Here is a 20,341-nt window from a genome sequence, read left to right on the forward strand (position 1 = left end):
TTGTTGGCAACAGGACTTGAAAAAATTACTTACTTATGGCACCTAAGTTCACATTGAATTTTTTCAGTTTAACTTAAGTTGTTCTACTTACTTATTTAACTTAAAATTATTTATTTGAAAGGGAGAGAGAGAGGGAGAGAGAGAAAGAGAGAGAAAGAAACAGACAAGTATCTCCCATCTGTATCTTCACTCCAAAAATTCTTACAATAGCCAGGGCTGGGACAAGCAGAAGCCAGGAACTGGGAACTCATTCCAGGTCTCCACAAAAATGGCATAGAGTCAACTACTTGAGCTATCACTAGCTGACTCCCAGGTTGAGCATCAGAATAAAATTGAAATTGGGAGCCGGAGCCAGGACTTTGATATGGGATGCAGGTGTCCCAAGAGACATGTTAACTGCTGCGCCGAACTTCTGCCCTTTTATTTTTTAGGATCTGAATGATCTGAGATTCCAAGACCATCCCACATTTCTGTCACAGTGAAAATAATGTTGCATATTCTATCTGCCATCTTGAGCCAGAAAACCCTCTGTGCGTGATTTTAAGTTGTGATCGTTCTGAACAGAAAATCTTATGTCTTTTAGTATCATTGAAATGTGTCAGATTTTTTTATTACAACTTTTTAAGTACAATTTTAATGGCTACATAAAGTTCCATTGTTTAGCTGTTATTAACATTTCTCTTTTATTAGATGATGTTTGGTATAGTAAATATCTAGATAAGTTAATGTGGGTAATGGTCTTTTGTATTAAATATTATTTCCTAAGGAGGGAAATCTGACAATTTGAATTACTGGATAAGAGCGTATGAACATTTGAAAACAAAGGTGGTAATACCTAGTCCATAGGGTTGTGGGGTGGGGGGGTGTGAGGATGGAATGACTTAGTGTGCAAAACACTGAAGGTAATTTCTGGCACACAGTGAGGATCTAGCCAGTGTTGGGTGTGGTATTAAGGAATGTCCAAGTGCTTTCTCCCATGGTTCTGCCTCTTTACGTTATTGGGAGCTTGTGCTGGAGAGAGCTAGTCAGACAGCTCCTGGACAGAGATGCATGCCAGGAAGTCTGGGTTTTTACTGCAAACAAGTATCTTTCCAGCTGGCCAGTGCAGGTAGCTGCTACTGTGCTGGCTGCTCACTAAGAAGGGCCGACATTTCCCTTTTGAAACTGCTTGAATCTGGCTCTCTCCTCCTCCAGTGGTGGCTGAGAAGTTAGCCCGTGAGCCACAGACATGCCTTGATGCAGCTCACAGAGCGACTTAGTTTCCTCAATTGCAAAAATTACGAGAGCTCTCAAATGGCCTGAAAGTAGGATGAAAAGTGGATCTCAGCTTTCCAAGCTTCTGTGCTAAGGGGTGAGAAGTTAGGAAAAAATGAAAAATCAGCAAGCCTACCCTCAGGGACTTTAGGATCCTCTTACTGTCTACTGTAGAGAGGACTGTTACAAGTGTCCTCCAGGATATCCACCCCCAGTAGCTGGGAGTATCCTGGCTATTACATGTTGTTCTACAACCTCCCACCCCAGTATCAGCCAATGACCAACCGGTGTGGTCTCAAGGTTGTTGCTGTTGTTTTTTAAAGGTTTATTTATTTGAAAGACAGAGTGACAGAGAGAAAGAAAGAGGGAGAAAGAGAGAGAGAGAGAGCGAGCGAGTGCCAGTGAGCTTCCATCTGATGCTTCACTCAACAAGTGGCCCCAAACAGTTGGGGCTGCTAGACCAGGGTGAATCCAGCAGCCAGGAACTCCATCCAGGACTTTCACATGAGTGGCAGGAATTCAAATACTTTGACCATCATCCGCTGCATCCCAGTTGCATTATCTGGGAGTTGGATTGGAAGTGGAATTAGGTGAGACTCAAACCAGCATTCTGATAGGGGACGCTGGCATGACAAGCAGTGGTTTATTCCACTGTGCCACAATGCCGACCCCTGCTTCAGGGACTCCTGGATATGATGTCCCTACTTAGCAACTTCTCTGATCTATTTCATTTCCCTCCCTCATGCCTCCCACTCCACCCTCCTCCTCGCCCTCCTCTGCCCTGCCCCCAGCTTGCCCAAATAAAGCAGGCATACCTGTATCTCTGAAATTTAGGGAATCTGACACAGGTGAGGAGATGGGATTAGTCTATGGGGTAGATTGTTCTTAGAGGTTAAACACAGATATAGGCTGTAGCTGTACGAAAGACTCAGTAGTGTCTAAGAGATGGAAAGGGAAGAGCTGGGGTTAGTATTGCTGGAGGTGCTAACCTTTACACTGGTTGTGTATGTGTAAGCACATTTTATGTATATGCATAGACACATGCATTATATATAATATATGTATGCACACACATACTTAAATAATTTTATACAATGGTAAATATGAAAACACATCATGATGTTTTACAGAGATGTGATACAATGATTCAAAAGTTACATTAACATTGAGACTCTGCTCAGCCTAGTCTACACATGTTTTTCAACATAATCTGTATTAACAAGGACTATATCCTGGTACTCTTGCAGCTTTCCTGCTACCTTGATTCTATAATTGCAGTTGCTGTTCACTTAACAAGTGGGTATTGAGCACTTACTGTATGTATTGTATTTTGCACTGGGACAAGCGACGATTAAGTTGGTTCCCTCTCTACTAATTGACTTGTGGGTAACATGGGAGTCATAAAGTCTAGGTACTGAGAAGTCTGAGTGACCAGCATGTCTCTCCACCACCCCCATAGGTTTTTGAGCTCTTGGTTCACGAAGGATGCTTATTTCCTGGCTTTATTTATCTGCTTCGTGTATTATTAGGGAGGAGAAAAGACCCTAGTGTGAAGGTTTCCGTAAAGACTTAGCAATTTTATTATGACATAGAAGTGTCATTATGTTTTTATTAAAGTCTTCCTGTCTCTGTTACCTGTACATTAGAAGAGGGAATTGAAAACTGCAGAACTTCATGCTGTTTTGCCTCCCAGGACAGGAAAGCCCCGGGAAAAGCTATGAGAAATATTTCAAAACATGTTGCATAGTGTTTGATGGATAATAAACTCAGAGCCCTGAGATGTATAAGCTATACAATTCAATAGAATTTGTTTTTTCAAAAGCAGCTGCAAGGAAACTAAAAATAAAAAAAAAAGCAAAAACCAGAACACATCAGACAACAGTAGTCTCATACACAGCTGAAAATCCATCTTGTATTATGGAAGAGGAGGAAATCAATAAAACTTCCCAGGAATTGAAGTTCTCCCCTCAGGATAAAAAGGGATACTCGAGAGTCTAGTGAGCTCAAGATGGCAGCTACAAAATGTTTTGCTCTAAGATTAATTTAAATAAATTTAACCCATACATAATTGATATAGTAAGTGGATAGAACTCAGGGCAGAATCAAAAAAACAACTTTATTTTTCCCACTTTGTCTTACCCCTTTTTTCACCCTCCCTTTGTGCAGCACATGCAAGAGCACATGCATATACACACATATTCTGCCTCACACGGACACGTCTGTGCACACTCAATTATATAAGTGTATGTATGTGCACACAGTCTGTTTCACAAATCCATATCCATGTGCACGTGTACTAAGCCACACAAGTGTGTATATGCTCTCAGTCACATAGTACACATACATGTGTGCACACACTCTCACTTCCAATATTTCTTCCCAGTTTCCTGGATATGATCAGGCAGGCCCTGTATCCTATATTCATGCTTGTCATTTACAAAAATATTGCTAAATATTTTACGTTTCCCAAGAAGTCTCAGTATAGCAGTGAATGTGCCTTGTTTGACGTTATAGGAAGAGTTAACATTTCTTCTCTTTCCCAGCTCTGGCCTGGTCTGACTTCTTCATTTCTGCACCGTTTGGGTATCCTTCTGCTCTCCATGTGATCCCCAGATAGCCTCTTTGAGAAAGATGGAGCAGGGGGCAGAGAGGAGTACTCAAGAGGATTTGAACATGTTACTTTGTCATAAGGATTATTTTGAGCTACAGGCAACTGAGAAACAACAGAGAAAGAGTTCACTTCTCTCTTTGTCTACCTAAAATCAGGGCATAAATTTCTAGTTGAGAAAGGTGCTTCTGTTGTGTGAGGAATAAAGGGAGATTCTGACTGTTGACGGTGGAGAGCCAGCATGGAGATGAGTTAGCATTAACAGACATTACCACTAGGTCCCCCCTGTATTTCCTAGTCACTTCCCCATGACTTATTGTCCCTAGATATCCAAACTCCCTTTCCTGTATTAAAAGGGAATAAAGCCTCCAAGTTGCCTTTTTTTGAGTTTCACCTCTTTTCTGGTAACTCCAGTGCACATAAATACTGAGGAAAATTGTGTGCTCTTTTCCCCCTGTTAACCTGTCTTTTGTTAGCTTATTTTACAAGCCTTCAGGTACTGAGCACTTGAAGTTAAAGGAAAAGCTTTCCCTCTCTATCAGTAGAAAAGGGCCAGAAAGGATTAGGAAACTGGCGTTGGTTTCCTCTTTCTTCTGACCTTGGCGAGTGTTGAAAGCCGACTTGCACTGAGGCTCATGAGTGATCACAGTTGAGTCCCTTTTTTGGGAACTGGTGGTGGGTTCTTTGGAGGCAGCATCACACTGAGATAGATAATTTTTCTGCATTTCTTGCAAAGCCAGAGATGCTTTTCTATCTGCTGGCCTTTTGTATCTCCTCCACCATCGCCAGGGAATATGTGGTTCTGGTTTCTTTACATCCCTCTGGACAATGCCTTCCGCTGACATTTAAAGGACATCAAAAATCAGTTCTCTCCCTCTCGCCTGTATCTCCTGTCTAACACTCAAGAAAACTATGCATTCACACCCCCTGTCCTTTGCCGATGGGTGTCTAGATGCCAGTGAAGTTGAGTCTCTTATTGCTCTGCTCCCTCAAATTCCTAGTCAAAGCCTTTAGGTTGCTTAGGTTTGGCTCAGAAATTAGTACTGCTGTTTTCAGATCCTTGAGAGATTCATATCATTCTCTCTTGGGGAGCTAGGTGGTAAGAGGGAATAGGGAAAACAAAAAGGATCATAATATTCTTTTTTTTTTTTTAACAGGCAGAGTGGACAGTGAGAGAGAGATACAGAGAGAAAGGTCTTCCTTTTGGCATTGGTTCACCCTCCAATGGCCACTGCGGCCGGCGCATCGCGCTGATCCGAAGGCAGGAGCCAGGTGCTTCTCCTGGTCTCCCATGGGGTGCAGGGCCCAAGCACTTGGGCCATCCTCCACTGCCTTCCCCAGCCACAGCAGAGAGCTGGCCTGGAAGAGGGGCAGCAGGACAGAATCCGGCGCCCCGACCGGGATGAGAACCCAGTGTGCCGGTGCTGCTAGGTGGAGGATTAGCCTAGTGAGCCATGGCGCTGGCCTCCAGCTGAATTCTTAGCCACAGCAGAAGTAGTGTAGTGTTAAAAGATGAGTGAAGATGTCTCTGCTCTAAAGCTAGGTGTAGTGATAGGAGATTCTGTTACAGAATTAGGTTCCCTGGTAGCAGTAGGGCCCAGACTCAGTAGCAGCCAGGTGGACACAATTATTCTAATGAGTGGCAGGGTCAGAGTGGCAGCAAAGAGGCCTGACCCACGGGGAGTTGCAATATGCTTAATGGAACACAAAGTCCCTGGGGTAAATTAGTTGGGCAGCCAAAAAATGTTCTAATCAGCCAATAGGGTCTCATGAAAAGAAGGCTTGAGAGGTGGAGGACTGTTGCTGTAATAACAAGTTTTGATCATTTGACTGGTTTGCAGACATGACTCAGTTTTTTTTCTAAGACTCATTTATTTATTTAAAAGGCAGAGTTATGAAGAGGTGGAGGCAGAGAGATAGAGAGAGAGAGAGAGAGAGAGAGAGAGAGAGAAAGTCTTCCATCCACTGGTTTACTCCAAAAATGGCCACAGTGGCTGGAGCTGTGCCGATCCAAGGCCAGGAGCCAGGAGGTTCCTCCAGGTCGCCAATGCAGGTGCGAGGGGCCAAGGACTTGAATCATCTTTTACTGTTTTCCCAGGCCATAGCAGATAGCTGGATCAGAAGTGGAACAGCTGGGTCTTGAACCAGTGCCCATGCTGGATGCCCGCATTGCAGGTGGCAGCTTTACCCACTATGCCACAGCACTGAGCTCATGACTCAGTTTTAAGACCCAGAAGTTGTTAATTGATGAGGAGGCTGAGACCCCTGAAGGGATTGTGTAACACGGTAGCAGGCTTCCCATATGAGAACTACGGTTGGTTATTCAGGACCAAGTCCAGCAGTCCTCAAATTGGCATTGGTATCTGGGGAGCTGGTACTTAGACTGATACCTGTAGACTTGGAGCTGAGCTCCATGGCAATCCTGGGAATAGAGACCTGGCTAAGGTCCAGTTTATAGTGGTTCAGTTTCCTACACTAATTTTTTCTTATGCTAATCTAGCCCAATGGATAAGAAGCATCTAGCACACTAGAGACTGTAGTAAGGTACATGCTCTCCATTGGATGGATGATACAACCCAAAAAGATTCAGAGGCATAGACATCTGTAAAATACTTAGAGACCTGTAGTAAGGAAAAACTAGGTCCTGCTCTCCAAATTAAAGTACAAATTATTTTGTCTTGCACTTCTCACCAGAAAAGGAACCATAGTGTCTGATGAGCCTCTTTGGTTCTTACTCCATAGTTAAGAATATTGTTCCAGTTCATACGCCAAATCATGCAAATGGCATCCAGTTTTAAATGGAACTCAGAGCAGGGAAGGGCTCTGTGGTAGGTCTAGGCTATGCCACAACAGTCTGCTATTTGGCTCTACAACCTGGAGGGCCCTGCATTATTAGAGGTGTCGGTGAAAGGAGAAGCTACCGTGTGGTGCTTAGGTCAAGACTCAATGAGAGAGGCTGGAGAAGTGGGTTAAGCTGCCATCTGCAGCGCTGGTGTCTCATATGGACACCAGTTTGATTTCTGACTGCTCCACTTCCAATCCAGCTCCCTGCTAATGCACCCTGAAAAGCAGCAGAAAATGGCCCTAGGGCTTGGGCCCCTGTACCTACTTGGGAGACCTAGCTTCAGTCTGGCCCACCTCCAGCCATTGAGGCCACCTGGGGAGTGAAACAATGGATGGAAGATCTCTTTGTTTCTCTCTCTCTCTCTCTTTCTCTGTAACTTTGCCCTTCAAATAAAATAAATAAATCTTTTAAAAAAAGAGTCAGTGGGAGAACAACACAGTGTCTTTACATTTGGATCAAGAATAATAGGTGTTTGTGCATCTTGGGGAAAACATCTCCTGTCATATCATTGGACCTTGGGAGAGGTAGAGCATCAAGAGTTACCAGGATACAGTGGGTCTTAAATTGCCCATCATTAGCAAAGTAATAAGTTTGGGTGGGCTCAGGAATCTACCCAAAGATAATTGCTACAACTGGAGTTGAATGCAAGTAGGACTAGGGGGTATAGGCAAAGTACATGAGCATGTGGTCCAAAAATCTGCCATGCACCACAGTTGCTCTAGGTCCCTGCCTTCCTACCCCTCAGCCACACCTCTGCCTATGGCGAACATCATTTAACACTAGCTGAGAGAGCAAGAAACATGCCAAACTTTATTTATGGATTATTCTGTCACCCACATAACAAGAGTTTTAGGAGTCCACCCCCTTGAATAACCAGACAAAAAGTGCCATTTCCTCAGAGCTGGTGTTCAGGCTGAGATGGAGGAAACACATGACTCCAGCTGACCTGGAAAAAGCCCTAAGAAACCTGCTAGAACCGGTGATGAACTCAGTCAAGATAACTGAAAATGTGTAAGTATCTCAAAGTGAAATTTTTCCTGATTTTAATGCTAAGATCGCTGTCGCTCCCCCTCTTCGTGGAGGAACGACACAGGACCCTGCGCTGTTCTTTCGTCTGCTCGGCCGTCCCCGGGTTTGCTGCTGGTTCTTCCCGGGTTGGCTACCGACCCTTCCACCTCCGTGGAAGGGCGGTTCCCCCTGCCACATTCCCCACTTCCGCGGGGGAGCGGCACACTGCCGGCCGGCTCTCTCGGGGGCTGCACAGGTGTTCCCCTTAGATGTTCCCCTTAGATGTTCCTGGTGCATGCCGTCTCTCTCCTCCTTTATAGTCCTCCTCCGCCAATCCCAACTCGGCTGCCCACACGCCGAGTACGCTGCTCTCCTCCAATCAGGAGCAAGTCCTACAGTTTATTGGTTGAACTGGAGGCAGCTGTGCGGAAGCTGTTTACTTCTCTCCCAGCGCCATATTGTGGGAGAGCAGATGCATAGAATAAGTCTTAATTCCAGTAACTCAGTCTAGTCTGGTTTGCTCCCCACAGATCGCCACCTGAGGTGGAGTTTAAGCCTTATTATCGTAACACATGTTGCATGTTGGAGCATGTTTCCAAACTCTACTGTGTGAGCTCTGCCCATCGCCTCATAAGATGGCAGGACCTCCCCTCTTGCATATTCATTTTCCCTGAAAAAGATGCCTGTTTCTCCTCGATCGGGAGGCCATTGCACAGTCTTGTTATTTGTTATGTGTAAATTCCTTTGGGTGACAACTACTTCTGGTAGAGGTTTTGATTTTACTCACCAAGAAGTTGGCACACAACTTGAGTGGGTAACAGATTTTTCGGCAACCCAGACAGGACTCTGTCCCTTGGGGATCTTGGTCTTCTCACTTCCCAGTGTCCAGCAGATAAAGAGGAGGGCAATGGCATGTCATTTGAGCTAAGCTGTTCACACCAACTGGGAGTCCGGGATCGTACCTCATGAAGGGAGCTTCCTTTATGGTGCTGATGCTGCTAATCTGGCATCACTGCCCACTTAAGAGACCTAGAAATGTCCCTGAAAACTTTGCTGAGGATCTCCAAGACGAGCGTGGCTATGAATTATTTCTTTGAGTTATCTCATAGTCTGTAAAACTTGACTTGTGAAATCTGATGATCACATAGCCCTAAAAGAGAGTCCTTAATCTTGGGAGTAGTCTAAACTTTGACCAATCATTTCTGCATAGCTCAAGTATGGATATAACCCCCTCTTCTGTCAACATGTAATTGAATAACCATGTATGCATTCACCCCCTCCAGAGTCACTGGGTGATTAAACAAAGCCTTGTTGGGGATGCCCAACTTCTCATAGTTTAAATTATCAGGCTGGCTTTTTAGGGTACCTAAACTGTGCTTGCTTCTCCCAGTTCCCATTACTGCTCTCTGATGGTGCCCCAGACTTTTTAGACTGTCTTGCACATGCATTCAGAGTTCCCTTAAACTTCCTTCCTTTTTCAGAAGATCTTCTCCGGTCTTCCTGGTGCTTTCTCACGTCTCTCTCACATGGTGCACTTGTACATGGACTCCCAGTGGAAGTACCTCTCTCAAGGCCCCCAGCCCAACCCATGAGCCATCTACTTCTGAGCTATCTTCTTTCTATTAAAAGAAGTTAGATGATTGTCAGCCTTAGCCAGAGTCAGCCTGAGCCTGTGCCCAGCTTGGTCCTATGGAGTTGTCTATATTCAGAGGGAATAAAAGAAGCATGGAGAAAGAGTGTTATATCCTTTAGGAGGAATTCCATAAGTTACAATCTCCTAATGTCTACCCATGTTCATTTTGGGTCTGGCAATCAAGCCCACCAAATTTGTAGTCTGATTTGGGCTAAAAACTATGCCATTTGTGTTGTGACTAATCACTTTTAAGTTACCACATGGATTCTAGAAACAAACTCTGAGGAAGGTCCCTAGATTACAGAGAGCAAGCTTCGTCTGGGAAGAGGGCCCATGGGGCTGCATCTTCTATAATGGGAAGGCCTTTGTGATTTCCCCACTGGCCTGGGTCTTTATTCTCATTACAGTCCATGCGCCACAATATAGATAATGTTAATTTCTTTTTTAGAGAAAAAAGTACGTTGGCCAGAAAATGAGATCCCCAGTTTTAATACCATCCTTGGACAAAAGCTGAGAAAAACAGATAATATGAGCCAGTTAGAGTCAGATATTTGAGGTCCAATAAAGAGGCTGTGCCAGGGAATGACCCTAAACGGGATCCCAAAGATCCTGATAACTAAAAAAAAGTTAGGATGTTTTTAGGGTCTACTCTTGAAAGCCATACAAATGGTGAATCTGTCATGCCTTAACTGGCCTAAGCTAGGAAAAGTCCAGCAGGATTCTGAAGAAAACTTACCTGCCATCTTATAAAGACTGGGGACTGCTTCAGGTGACATAGGACTTGGAACTTTTTTTTTTTTTTTTTTTTTTTTTTGACAGGCAGAGTGGACAGTGAGAGAGAGAGACAGAGAGAAAGGTCTTCCTTTGCCATTGGTTCACCCTCCAATGGCCGCCGTGGCCGGCGTGCTGCGGCCGGCACGCTGCGGCCGGCACACCGTGCTGATCCGAAGGCAGGAGCCAGGTGCTTCTCCTGGTCTCCCATGGGGTGCAGGGCCCAAGCACTTGGACCATCCTCCACTGTACTCCCTGGCCACAGCAGAAAGCTGGCCTGGAAGAGGGGCAACCGGGACAGAATCCGGCGCCCTGACCGGGACTAGAACCCGGTGTGCCGGCACCGCAAGGTGGAGTATTAGCCTAGTGAGCTGCGGCACCGGCTAGGACTTGGAACTCTTATGCCCAAGGAACTACAGTGATTCTCAGTACTTAGTGCATATCTGAAAGTGTTCCAGGCATCCATAGGAAGGTCCAGATCTTGGCTGTAGTTCCCTGCTGCATCCATCAAGGCAGGGTGGCCAGTTAACCCAAAAGAGGAACGAGATCGCACAGGTTAAGGAAACAGATTCAGGCTGAAGATTTAGTGTGGGGAAACCAGGGGATACTCTATCCACTGCCCAAGCTGGAGGCAGAGGCCCAGATGTCTGATTACTCCAAGTATTTATTATCAGTGGTGATGTGACTGATTAATCATAAACATATGCAGTTTTGTGAAAACAGGACTTCATGATGAGGCAGTTTAAAATAGTGAAACAGGGAGGACTTGTTGATTAGAAGCTGGGGTTAAGAAAGCAATCTCAATGTTGAAGGGTCTTGAGGGGGACTAATTATTAACTGGGGCTGATCCCACTTGCTGTCTACTGGAGCCCATGGCATTTCTTTAGCTGCTTCAGCATCATGTCAAATGACCTTTGCCATTGTTAACACAACTTGACCAATCACCTTTGCAATTTGGCCAAGCATGCCTTTGGCAGAATTCAGTCAATGCAGTGGTCTCTAAAGTCTAGGCCTTTAACTGAGTTCAGGCCATGTGGTGATCCCTGACAGCTCCTAATCCTAACTCTGCCTAGCTATCACAGGCTTTAATGTATTTACAACTGAGTTTTGACCACAGAAGAAAGGGTAGACAATTAGTAAGCTGCCCTGTTAGCTGTGGCCTCAGGTCTGCTGGAGGCAGCCCAATGGAGAAGATGCCATGGTAGAGTCTTCTTGATGAGGGACTAGAACCAAGTCAACTAGTCTCTGCTGGTACTACAAGTAGGAAGGACACTGGCAGTGGGTCTGTCTGAACTGTACATAGAGTTGGGAGGAACTGAACAGGTCTGGAGCATGTCAGTGAGATGAGATGAAGATGAGCTATGATGGGGCCATGAGGCTCCTGGGCTGGCTCCAGGCAAGTCATCTTCTCCAAGGAGCCCAGGGTAACCTTAGTAGCTGGAGGAGACTGTGTTGGATTTCTACACTATACTGGTGCTGCAGGCCAAATACAGAAAGCCAAGTATCACATGATCTCATTCATATGTGGAGTTAAAAAAAAAAAGTGATCTCAGAGAAGTTAAAAGCCCAAGTGTGGTTCCCAGAGGTAGGGCAAGGAGGGATTGGGAAACGTTGATTGATAGGAGTAAGAAGTTTTTGTACAGTAGAGTGAAGATAGATAATGTTCATTTACTGTATATTTCTCTACTAAAAAGACAGTATATAAAAGTATATAAAAAGATAGTATATAAAAAGACTGTATATTTCTCTACTAAAAAGACAGAATTTTGGATGTTTTCACTATGAGGAAATAGTGAATGCTTGAAAGGAATGCTTGGACATTACACAGTATGAACATGCAATGAAATGTCACATAGAACCAAAAAAATTTGTACAGTTTTAATATGTCTGTTAATTCTATTTAAACAAATTCTGTTCAAAAGATTTTTTTCCCCTTCTGTTTCCCATTGGATTCTAAATCTCTGGAATACTTACTTTGAATGGGAGCACTGCAGACTCCCACCAGAAGAGACTGAACTGCTGCCTTATCTACCCTCAAAAGTATCAAAACTCCCTTTACTAGCTTTGGGAAAATCCTGGGTCTAGATTTAGGAGAGTTAGAGACAGAGTAATGTATTAATAATAGATGACCCAGTTGCCCCTCTTCCAGACTAGCTCTCTGCTGTGGCCAGGGAGTGCAGTGGAGGATGGCCCAAGTGCTTGGGCCCTGTACCCCATGGGAGACCAGGAGAAGCACCTGGCTCCCGCCTTCGGATCAGCACAGTGCGCCGGCCGCAGCACGCCAGCCGCGGCGGCCATTGGAGGGTGAACCAGCGGAAAAGCAAGACCTTTCTCTCTGTCTCTCTCTCTCACTGTCCACTCTGCCTGTCAAAAAAAAAAAAAAAAAAAAGATGACATGTTGATTCTTATCCTGCTAAAAAGTATCTAATGAGAAAACTGTAACCATGGTAAACTTTCTTGCAGGCAAGGGATACAAAGTCTAAAGAAAGGGCCCAAATCTTTAAAAAAAAAAAACAAAACTGTAAAATATTTGGGATTCAGTGTCTCAAAAGGGCAACACAACATTCCTCAAAAAAAAAAAAAAAAAGATAACATGCCAACTTGCTCTGCCAACAATTCATAAACAAATACAAGAATTCTTGGGGGATAACTGGTTTTTATTGTATTTGGATGCCTACCTTTGGGTGAATTGATAATCTTCCCTATGATAAATTATAGGGGCGAGAAATGGAGTCCTTTAAATAAGATAAGCTGTGTGACCAATCTTTGAAGAAGCTTAAAAGCCTGCTTATGGAAACACCTACACTGGCTTTAAACCTGATTTAAATAACCCATTTGACCTATACGTCCATGAAAGGAGAGGAATAGCTACATGAATATTAACCTAGATATTGGTGCCTTTTTTTTTTTTTTTTTTTGACAGGCAGAGTGGACAGTGAGAGAGAGAGAGAGAAAGGTCTTGCTTTTCTGTTGGTTCACCCTCCAATGGCCGCTGCGGCTGGCGTGCTGCGGCCGGCGCACTGTGCTGATCCGAAGGCGGGAGCCAGGTGCTTCTCCTGGTCTCCCATGGGGTACAGGGCCCAAGCATTTGAGCCATCCTCCACTGCACTCCCTGGCCACAGCAGAGAGCTGGCCTGGAAGAGGGGCATCCGGGACAGAATCCAGTGCCCCGACCGGGACTAGAACCCGGTGTGCCGGCACCGCAAGGTGGAGGAGTAGCCTACTGAGCCGCGGCACCGGCCAATATTGGTGCCTTTAAAATGAATAGTAGCCTACATCTCAGAGCAGTTAAACACATTAGCAAAAGGATGGTCTCCATGTACGGGAGCTGTGGCTGTCACTTGTCCCTTAATCAAGAAAACAAAAAACTATGAGTCAGCCTTTGACAGTATGGTAAGTCTCCAGCCTACTAGAGACTAAAGGACATCTGTTTGATCCTAAAATAGAGTACTACAGTATCAAGCCATATTGCTAGACTCCTCTCAGATCTCCTGAAAACCCTGTCATATTCTGAATCCAGCTACCCAGCTCCCTGATCCCAGTGGGCCTGTTACCCACGCCTCAGCAGAAGTTTGACATGTTGATGACATGATCAAGTTTACTCTTGTCAGAAACATCCCTAGGGTGAACCCACAGCTAACGCAAAGAAGATGTGGTTTCCAGTTGGGGACTGTGTTATGAACAATGGACCGAGAGAAGCAGGTTATGCAGCAGTGTCCCTGCATTCAGTCATGGAAGCCAAAGAACCAGGAGCAGCCACCTCAGCTCAAAAAGCAGAAATTATTGCCTAAGTAGAGACTTGGAACTGGGAAGACGGAAGATAACCACAATGTACGTGGATTCCACGTACGCTTCCTCTGAAATTCACACTCATGGAATCATTTGGAAAGAATGAGGACTTCTGAACAGCAACAATAATAATTTAAACATGGACCAGAGATTGTTAAACTGCTACAAGTTGTGCATTGGCCCTAAGAACGCAACTGTGGTCATTGTAGAGGTCATAAAAGGGGAAAATCAGAGACCATTAAAAAAAAAAAAACAGGTGCATCAGCAAAAAAGAACTGCCGTGTCAGGAGTTTCTCCAATTGCCATTAATTTCTTCTCTACCTTTTATGAGTTTACACCAATGCACTCCCTTGTTAAAATAAGGGATGCTCTCTTACAGAGGGTTGTCTTTGGTCCCCAATAGGTAATGCTAAATGATAAACTAGCAAGAAAGGATTTGGGTCACCAAATAGACAATGTGGGGATTCCTTAAAAATTTCATGATTCTACCTCTTACAGGAAACAGACCTTCTATCTACATGGTAAGAGTATAACCCCCGGTCTTGCTTCTATACTGGGAATCTCTTTTCTTATAGCTTTGTTAATGGCTTTGATATTTACAGTCACCTGTGCCTTGCCTGGGACACTCATAAATGAATGCTCTTCTAATATGATTTACTCCTACCCTTAATAAAAGTATCACTTAGAATTGATATTGCCTTTGATAATCTTTTCGCAGACCAATAGGGAATCTGTGTCTTAGCCAGCACACCTTGGTGATTCTCTGTTAATGCTAGTGTTGCTCCAAAATAAAAGCACAACTAGGCCACTAGAAAAAAGACCACCTGGCTAACAAAAAAGCCAATCTGACCCTAACAAAGCAAACATGAAATGAAATAAAGCAAAGCTTTCCTAGCATGACTGGATTTTTCCTATTCCTGGGGCCACCGGTGGTCGTTCTTTTGCCCTTTGGGCCTTGTATATCTAACTGCCTTGTACACTTTGGGATCAAATGCAATGAGTCATTGAATTACATATCAATGTTATCCAGGGATATATACAATCAGAAGTTACTTCTGATCTTCCCCAAGCCAGCTATGGGCTAGGAGGTGAAAAATTCAGCTCCTCTACTGGGCCTTGAGACAATATCCAGTTGTAGCAGGAAGCAGTGCCAGAAGGAAGACCTTTCCCTTGTTCCCCTCAAGAATGAGGATCAGGATAAAACCAGAGAGGTGATTTTGTCTGGTAAGACTAAAAGTCCCATTTCCTCAACATTATTTTGAGGCCTAAATGTAGGAAACAGATGACTCCAATGGATCTGAAAGACCCCCAAGAAACCAACTGTAACTAGACATGACCAGAGACAGGAGAGCAATACATGCCAAGTGTTTGAAGATTAGTCTTTCTCTAATTTTAATGCTAAGATCTTCAGCCAGGTGGAACTGAAACCTTTTTACCATAACACGTGGTGTGTGTTGGGATATGTTTATATTGTATTTTTATTTAAAAAATATTTATCAGGTTTTTTTGAGATAGCATTTTAAAAACATTTATTTATTTATTTGAAAGTCAGAGTTACACACAGAAAGAAGAAGAGGCAGAGAGAGAGAGAGAGAAACAGAGAGAGAGAGAGGGAGAGAGCGAGAGAGTCTTCCATCTACTGATTCGCTCCCCAATTGGCTGCAATGGCCGGAGCTGCACCAATCCAAAGCCAGGAGCCAGGAGCTGCTTCTGGATCTCCCAGGTGGGTGCAGGGACCCAAGCAGTTGGGCCATCTTCTACCACTTTCCCAGGCCATAGCATAGAGCTGGATCAGAAGTGGAGCAGCCAGGACCCAAACTGGCACCCATATGGGATGCCAGCACTGCATGTGGTGGCTTTATCCACTATGCCACAGAAATGGCCCAAAGATAGCATTTTTAATTTACAATTTGCTCAAAAGACCATTGATTCCATTAAATAAAGAGTGCAACAAGTCAAAAGTAAAAAAGACTGTAATCCAGCAGGGATATAGGCAAGGGCTATACACAGTCATCAAAGGAGAAGATATTCAACTTCACTCATACAAAGTAAATTTTAAAATAGTCACAATATCATTAAACTATATTTGTATATAATAAATTTGATAAGTATTTAAAACAAAGTTAGACAAAACACTGTGTTTGCAGCAAGGCTAGTACACTTCGGCATTTCTTTTTAAATTTTAGGTTCCACATATAAGGGAGAATGAGCAGAATTTGCATTTCTGTGTTTGGCTTATTTCACTCAACATGATATTCACCAGTTCTAACCATAGTTCTGCAAATGGTAGAATTTCCTTTTTCCTTTATAGCTAAATAATATTCCATTATGTGTGTCTGTAAACACACACATATCATATTTTATTTATTCATCTAATGATGGACACCTTGGGCGATTCCCTATTTTGATATTGTGAACAGTGCTGCTATAAACATGGTGGAGCAGGTATCTCTTTGATACAGTCAGTTCATATCTTCTGGGTATATAACCAATAGTGGGATTTCTGGGTCCTATGGCAAGTCTGTTTCTCATTGTGGGGTCATGTTTCTAAGCTATACTTGTATGAGCTTTTGCCCACACCCACACATGATCGATGAGAACTTCCCCTCTTGTACATTCATTCTCCTTATTTGCTGTAGAGAAATTCTTTGTGTGCCAACTACTGCAGGTAGAGGTTTTGATTTCTACTCACTGAGAAATAGACTCACAACTGGGTAGTTAACAGGTTGATATAGTACGTGGGCGTGTGGAGGCATGCAGAAAATGGTAAGAACTGCACTGCAGTGTTGACATTGGCTTTGAAAGGTAGTGATGAGGAATAAGCCTCTCCATGGGCAGAGCTGTGGGCAGTGTACTTGACTGGCCATTCTTGTGTGTAAGAAGTACTCAGAGATTAAAACATATTTGGATTTATTAGGAGTAATAAATGACCTCAAGAATGGGAATAATATATATATTTTTCACTGTCTTTTTTTCTTTGTCATTTCTTTCTTGCTTATTTTCCTTCCTCTTTGTATAGTACTTGAAATGTGTAAACTCTAATTCTTTCAAACATCTGTTCACACCTGCTGGGGGCCAGGTATTGTTCTAGGTGTGTGTGTGTGGGGGGGGGCGAGGGATACTAAAGTCTTTTTTTATTTGTTTGTTTTCTCTTTACTTCCATTTATCACATGCTTTCTACATATGTGGCATGATGCTTTTCATATGTGCATCTCTTCTAATCTTGAGAGAAACTCCATGAAGAAGATTGTTAATGCTATGAGATGAATCTGACACCAATGCTTAAATACCTGATACAAGCATTTTAGGTGATAAGTTATTTGGTATTAAATGAACCCACCAGGGACACTGTGTTGACAAAAGAAACAATGCTAATTTTCCATGAAGTTCAAGCCATGAAAACCAGCAGTATTCACACTATTAGTGTAAGGCTGCCACAAAACACATCAAACACTGGAGTAAGGGAAAGGGTTTATTGTAGAAAACCCAACAGACCGGAGGGAAGGAACGAAGAAGGAGAAAGAGAAAATAAGAGACAGAGACAGAGACAGAGAAAGAAGTCAGAAGACGGAGAGGAAGTGGGGGGAGGGGGAAGGGAGGGAGGGAGAGAGAGCCATGGGTTCAGGAACAGGTCCATTTAAACTTTTGCAGGGAGCAGGTAGGGAAGTAGGAGCAGTGAATCCCATTAGGTTGGGGGAGGAGCTTGACACTGGTGGTTGGGTCATGTGGCCACCTGGCTTCCAAGCAATGGTGGCGGGGGCTAGAGCCTAGAATGGTGTCAGGGTGTAGATTGTGCCATAGATAAGACTGCGCCATTTTACTAACCATTAGCAAACACACATTTTATTTTCTTGTATTCTTTTAATATTGATGTGGGAAAATTACGTTTAATTGCCTTTGAATTTCCATTGTGCTAAGTGGTCATCATCCAGTAATATCCTGCACAGGGCCACTTGTCTACTCTGTAAGACAGATCCTCCTTGAGCACTGCCAGTGTAACACAAGGGAGTCTTCTTTGTTTCTTTAGAGAATCCTGATTCTCTAAATAAGTTCCTGGGAATGGAACTTGTCATGGCTAGATGACTGACTCATGGAAAGGCCACACTGCTTGCCTAAGGTAACTGTAGGCTGACTGCAGTGCTAGCGCATGAGCTGTGAACCTGGCTCTGTACTCGTAACTGTAACCACTGGATCACAGAATCAGGGAGCACTCGTGAGCAGCTTTGGCATGGCTAGTGCATTGTATACTGCTGTTACCAGAGCTAGTAACCATATGTTCTGCAGTTTTGCTGTGTTGCCGGTGGTCTTCATAATTGTGCATTCACGGTGATAACTTGGTATTTTTGTTTATTTTCTTACTCTGTACTCTTTAAATTCATATTTTTGTTGTTGTCATCATTGATAGTCATGAAATATTGGTCAGTTAAGAATGGCACTGATAGTCATGATGTATGAAGAAAATTCCTATTTTATTTGATGAATGTGCCTTAAATCAACCCGATGGTGTCTCCCTGGTGACACAAATCACAGGGTCCATTTTGATCATCTAAGTTGACAGTGAGTGTGAGATTTTACTTAAAAATCAAATTATTTTGTATAATTAGTTGAAGACCACAAAATTATCTAATAAATTAGGATATCATAAAAAATGACTTAATAGGCTAGGAAGTATCTGAGTCTGTCTGAGCATTCAGGTAATAAATGAAGAGTCCCATGCTTCACAGTATGTCATCTTATCCTGTTCACAAGCAGACCAAGGACCACTGAACATTATGAAAGCTTTCTGGGGTTTGGTATTGGGTGCAGTGGGTGAAGCCACCACGTAGGATGGCCACATCCCATGTCAGAGTGCAGGTTTGGATCTGCCTTTCAAATAAATAAATCTTAAAAATTTTTTTTCTGTGGAGGTATGTCATATAGCCTTGGTCATCTGATTTCCTCTTCATTTAAATTTTCAGTTACATATAGGGCAAGGTCTAGGGTGAAGTAAATGAGGTACTTGTCTCAGAAACAAATAGTCAGGAGGTACCCTGAAACTCAGGAATCAAGGTAAATTACCCCCACTCCCATCACACACACATACAGACACATACACACACACAGGAGGGTACTTTAGAGGTTTTGGAAAAGTAGAATTAAAGAATGACTTTATTTTGGTGCAAGAAATTTTCGAAATCTATACCTAATTTTTTCAAAAAAATCTCCCATTAAGTTTTTGACAGCTTCTCATGTACATGGACTTCAAACTTTTTTTTTTTTCAAAAGGGCTCACATATTTATTACTGAACCAGCCCACTGGTCACAGCCCTAATCAAACATGTCCAGCTGTCCAGATGATGGTGACATCTTCAGCTTGATGTGGTGATAGTGACATTGTGACATTGAGACAGAAGAAATGAGCACGCCATTCAAGTGCAATTCCTTATAGACCCAGCTTGGTTCTTCTCCAATGTCTCCTCTTGGAGTTATACCTGATTTTATTACCAGTTTTCATCCGAATCCATTGTGGAATGGGGCGGTTTTGTTTTTGTTTTTTGGCCAGGAACCTCTTGATTCTGAAGGTCTTGTGAGAAGACATGGCAAGGAAGAATCAGGGACTGGACTTCAAACTTTTTTTCCACTAAAATAAATTTATCTCTTAATTCCATGTCCATGAACTTACTGAAGTATCCATGTGTGTGTTACATTTTCATTTAAACACTTACTATTTTCAATTGACATATAATTATACTATTTGGGATAAAATGTGACATTTTAATATGTATATAATGTATAATGATTGAATCAAGAAATTTGCATATCCGTCACTTCAAGTAGTTATCATTTGTTAATGTTGAGAGCATTGAAAATCCTCTCTTCTAGCTCTTTTGGAATATACAATAAATTGTTGTTAACTGTAGTCAGCCTACTGTGCTATTGAACACCAGACCTAGTCCCCTTATCTAACTGTATTTTTTTTAAAGATTTATTTATTTTTTGAAAGGCAGACTTACAGAGAGAGGGAGAGAGGGAGGGGGGAGGGGGAGACAGAGAGAGAGAGAGAGAGAGAGAGAGAGAGAGGTCTTCCATCTGCTGGTTCACATTCCAGATGGCCACAACGGAGCTGGGCCAATCTGAAGGCAGGAGCCAGGGACTTCTTCCAGGTCTCCCGTGTGGGTGCAGGAGCCAAGGACTTGGGACATCTTTTATTGCTTTCCCAGGCCATAGCAGAGATTGGATTGGAAGTGGAGCAGCCTGGTCTTGAACTGGCGCCCACATGGGATGCTGGTAGTGCAGGCGGTGGCTTTACCTGCTATGCCATAGCGCTGGCCCTGTAACTGTAATTTCGCACCTACTTGTTAACCTCTTTTCCTTCCCATTTCCTTCTACACCTCCTAGCCTCTACTAACCTCTATTCTGCTCTCTACTTTTTATGTTTTAAAGAATTATTTTA

The 20,341-nt window shown here is 43.3% G+C and overlaps 1 protein-coding gene across 1 annotated transcript; it reads right to left on the minus strand.

Annotated features, from left to right (window-relative positions):
* Positions 1-19,155: 19,155 nt before the first annotated feature.
* LOC138850002 (large ribosomal subunit protein eL39) lies at positions 19,156-19,500 on the minus strand. The gene has a single exon (XM_070075716.1). It carries the CDS (start codon positions 19,484-19,486, stop codon positions 19,331-19,333), a length of 156 nt encoding a protein of 51 aa, XP_069931817.1. The 5' UTR covers positions 19,487-19,500; the 3' UTR covers positions 19,156-19,330.
* Positions 19,501-20,341: the final 841 nt, after the last annotated feature.

Source organism: Oryctolagus cuniculus, chromosome 6 (assembly GCF_964237555.1).
Source record: "Oryctolagus cuniculus chromosome 6, mOryCun1.1, whole genome shotgun sequence".
NCBI classification, from domain to species: Eukaryota; Metazoa; Chordata; class Mammalia; order Lagomorpha; family Leporidae; genus Oryctolagus; species Oryctolagus cuniculus.